Raw genomic sequence first — 4,004 nt, 5'->3', positions numbered from 1 at the left:
AAGAGTGAGTAGTAGTGGGAGATTTCTGGAATCCCAATCCAATCACACACTCTTTTTCTTCCCCGCAAACCTTAGCACAAACAGCGTTCCCTCCCATCGTTCCCCCCGACCCCCTCGCCCTCCTCGGCTTTAGCGCTAACACCACCGCCCGCCTCCTCCTCCACTGCTGGGAGCTCGACCCCGCCGTCATCCAAGTTGCCCGCGAGTACTTCAACCTCGCCCGCCTCGAGAGGGATAACCAAAACCGCCTCTTCATCTACTTCGGCGATGCCCTCAACGCCACTATCCCCAACGTCTCCAGGGCTTCCTCATCTTCAACGCTGTCGGCGGTGGCACCGGTTCCGGTCTCGGATCTCTCTTGTTAGAGCGTCTCTCCATCGATTACGGCAAAAAGTCCAAATTATGGTTGACCATTTATCCTTCCCCTTAGGTTTCAACCGCAGTCATGGAGCCCTACAACAACGTCTTCTCCACCCTCTCCCTTTTGGAACACACCGACTTGGCTGTTCTCTTGGACAACGAAGCCATCTATGACAATAACGGAGGTTAGATTCTTACTATATACTAGTATGCAATATTTGGAAAGTAATAATAAAAGGTCAAAATAGTAGTTATCCCGCTATAGCAGTACTTTCTGTTTTGGCTTGAATAATTATCATTCTATTATTTCTATACTTGAGTGTAGTCAATGACCATTAGGATTTGTTAATGCTTTCTCATCCCCCTGACTGACTAATTTAATTTATGAATACTAGAGTATGAATATTCTTGTTTTTCTATGTTTTATTTTAACCTTTGAACCTAAATCATGCATCTTAAATTCTTATCAACTCTTGTCCCATTCCAGGTTGGAGGATTTAAGAAGTTGATGAAAAAGGCTGAGGCCAGTGATTGTCTTAAGCATACTGTTCCATCTAGTTTGATTGAACAACACTTGCTGTGTCTACTTTTCAATCCTTTGTTCACCAAATCTTATTAGCTTGCATACAGGGCAGATTCTACAACTGTGGCAATCACCATGACAGATCTTGTTAGCTAGAGTGTGGCAATTGAGTCTCTGGTATTACTTGTTACTATTTTTTGCTCACTTGTTTTAGGTTGATACAAGTAGTTTGTATGTAACTATTTTATAAGCACGCATACAAATATAGATAAAACACACATTTGACATTTGTATGTATGGATGCATTTAGTCCTACGGATAAATCATTAAATTGCCTTGTTTATTTCACTTGAATGAATATCAGAGTTGCTTTTAAGTTGATACAAGTAGTTTGTATGCATTTGACATTTTTGTTTTCCCTAAGTCTTCCTATTTGTTGATCATATAAAAGATTTTTATTGAAAAATATCAGAGTTGCTTTTAACTTTTTACTTTAGGAGAATGTTTGTTTGCGGCTTTTATCTATTTATATATCAGGATTGAGACATTGTTTATGGCATGCTTGTGTCTGTTAAATTCCTTCCTGTTTTTGGTTGTTTCCATAGAAACTTCATGTTTGGTGTAGGCAACCGAAAGGGAAGTGGGAGCTGGGAACAATACAGTAAACTTCAGGAGAGGAAGCCTCTGTTTCACTCTCAAATGGAAACGTGAATTTCTAAGCCTTTTCTGTTTTTCGAAGGTAGTATTTGTTCTTGAATATGCAAGGTAATAGGTCATTTATGCCATTGAGTTGTTACTGCAGGTTATCAAAGTAGCCATATCAGAGCTGTTACCGGCCAATCCTGATATTTTAGAGGGTGTTGAAGATCTTATACAACTCAGTTATTTGAATGAGCCCTCAGTTCTGCATAATCTTCAGTCTATATATTCTCATGATATGATTTACGTATGCCTGCTGCTTTGGCTTGTTTTTCCTACTCACGTGATTTTCTATGTATTCTCATATGCTGCTCTTGCTCTTTGTATGCAGAGTAAATCAGGGCCAACTTTAATTGCACTCAATCCTTTTAAAGATGTTCAAATTTATGGAGATGATTATATTTCAGCTTATAGGCAGAAACTTATGGATAGGCCTCATGTTTATGCTATGGCAGATGCAGCATATAATGAGATGATGAGAGGTAAATGGAATTTGCCTTTTCTTTCTCCTCCTTGAAACCTGTATAATGCATTTGTGTGATACAAAGCTTTGCTGTTTGCATGTTGTACATTGCAGATGAAGCGAATCAGTCCATTATCATAAGGTCAACACTCATCACAATAGATGATTTGTTTCATGCATGCCTCTTAATACATGTTCCTGAACTCATATTTTTTTTTGGTAATAAGAGTTTATAGTCACTAGTATACTTGTTAATAATCGCTGTTAGAATTTTTTTTTACAGTGGTGAGAGTGGATCTGGGAAAACAGAGACAGCAAAAATTGTTATGCAATACTTAGCTGCTCTTGGTGGTGGCTGTTCTGGAATAGAAAATGAAGTTCTCTTGACAAACTTTATACTAGAAGCTTTTGGGAATGCAAAAACATCTAAGAATGACAACTCTAGCAGATTTGTGAGTTTGCATTTCTTTTCATTGTAGTGGAAGGAACCTACTCCACTTTTTCTTGTTCTATAAGATTTCTTTAAGATTTGTGGATGTTGTCTAATGGTTGAGCAGTTTAGTTGATATTCATTTTTAATTGGGTGCAGGGGAAGTTGATTGAAATTCATTTCAACACAATGGGGAAAATTTGTGGGGCAAAAATTCAAACTTGTAAGACTGTTTGAGTTAAATATGTTCACATAAAATTAGCTATTTTCTGATTTCTTTTTATTTTTTTTTTGTTTTTTCAATTTAATGACCTGACTTATTCTTATGATTTTGTGTTTCTCATGTGCCAATTCCCATATGCTAACTTGAATAGTTCTGTTAGAAAAGGTAACTTGAGATGCTCTTTTTGAACAAAAGTGTGAAACTGAAATATTTATTATTCTTAACTTCTGAAATCATCTTATCTCCTATGGCCAGTCAAGAGTTGTTCAACTTGCCTTGGGCAAGAGGTCATATCTCATATTTTATCAACTTTGTGCTGGATCTTGATCTGATCTTAAAGTTGCATTTTCTACACAGTCTATCAATTAGCTTGCATACTAAAGCATGACTTTGGTTTTTCTTTTCTATTGGCAGCTGTAACAAATGCTGCTTTGGTAATGGGTTGCAGTTCCCATGAGCTAATGGAAGCATTATCTACCCATAAAATCCAAGCTGGCAAGGATACCATTACCAAGACATTGACCTTGTGGCAGGTCTGTCTATTACTTGAACAATTCAGTTCATCTAGTTTTCTATTTCTCCTAATTGTATTATATTATTATATCCAATTTTTAATCCTATGTTCAGGCAATTGATGCAAGACATGCATTAGCAAAATTTATCTATGCAAGCTTGTTTGATTGGCTTATAGAACAAGTTAATAAGTCACTTGAAGTGGGTAAACGCCGCACTGGGAGATCCATAAGTATCCTTGATATTTATGGGTTTGAGTCATTCCAGGTATGCAGTTTGTATTAACGTGTTTATTGATGCTTCATAGATAGACTCTTTGTTAACAGTTTGTTATTTTTCTTTTGTAGAATAACAACTTTGAACAATTTTGTATAAACTATGCCAATGAGAGGCTTCAACTAAATTTCAATTGGCATCTGTTTAAACTTGAGCAGGAGGTCATCAACTATGTTAAGCTTTAATTTGAACACAAAATTGCCAGTGTGTAATACAATTCCAGGAATTTTATTTGTGTTTAAGATTGCTGGGTGTCATACCCTAATTTCGTCCGGGGACCTTTGCTTGATGACATGCGACCTTTGTTTGGTCCTTGTAAGGTGCTTGGCACCCATCATTAGACAATTTTTGAAATTCCGGGACATGCCGAAAAACAAAAGAAAATATTGATGCACAATCCGTAAAGGTTTCGTGACACACCGGAAATCAAATGGAAGCATCGTTGCATAATTAGTGAGGTTCCGTAACATTCCGTAAGTCAAAAAGGGGATGATTATGTAATCCGCAAGGTTCCGTA

The 4,004-nt window shown here is 37.2% G+C and overlaps 1 protein-coding gene across 1 annotated transcript; it reads left to right on the top strand.

Moving 5' to 3' along the window:
- On the top strand, positions 1-3,779 carry LOC114387536 (myosin-2-like). Its single transcript, XM_028347732.1, has 11 exons — positions 1-545; positions 848-1,060; positions 1,509-1,590; positions 1,686-1,829; positions 1,914-2,064; positions 2,160-2,187; positions 2,329-2,497; positions 2,635-2,698; positions 3,113-3,231; positions 3,326-3,478; positions 3,559-3,779. Exons 4-11 carry the CDS (start codon positions 1,821-1,823, stop codon positions 3,670-3,672), a joined length of 807 nt encoding a protein of 268 aa, XP_028203533.1. The 5' UTR covers positions 1-545; positions 848-1,060; positions 1,509-1,590; positions 1,686-1,820; the 3' UTR covers positions 3,673-3,779.
- Positions 3,780-4,004: the final 225 nt, after the last annotated feature.

This window comes from Glycine soja, chromosome 15 (genome assembly GCF_004193775.1).
Source record: "Glycine soja cultivar W05 chromosome 15, ASM419377v2, whole genome shotgun sequence".
Classification (NCBI taxonomy): domain Eukaryota; kingdom Viridiplantae; phylum Streptophyta; class Magnoliopsida; order Fabales; family Fabaceae; genus Glycine; species Glycine soja.
The sequence above is the reverse complement of the archived record's forward strand: the minus strand, read 5'-3'. Positions and strand labels throughout refer to the sequence as shown.

What these genes read in the sequence shown, in the direction of transcription:
- LOC114387536 (XM_028347732.1), top strand. An exon ending in ATATAATGAGATGATGAGAG is followed by an intron (nt 2,065 to 2,159) that starts GTAAATGGAATT and finishes TGTACATTGCAG; the next exon opens with ATGAAGCGAATCAGTCCATT. An exon ending in ATGACAACTCTAGCAGATTT is followed by an intron (nt 2,498 to 2,634) that starts GTGAGTTTGCAT and finishes AATTGGGTGCAG; the next exon opens with GGGAAGTTGATTGAAATTCA.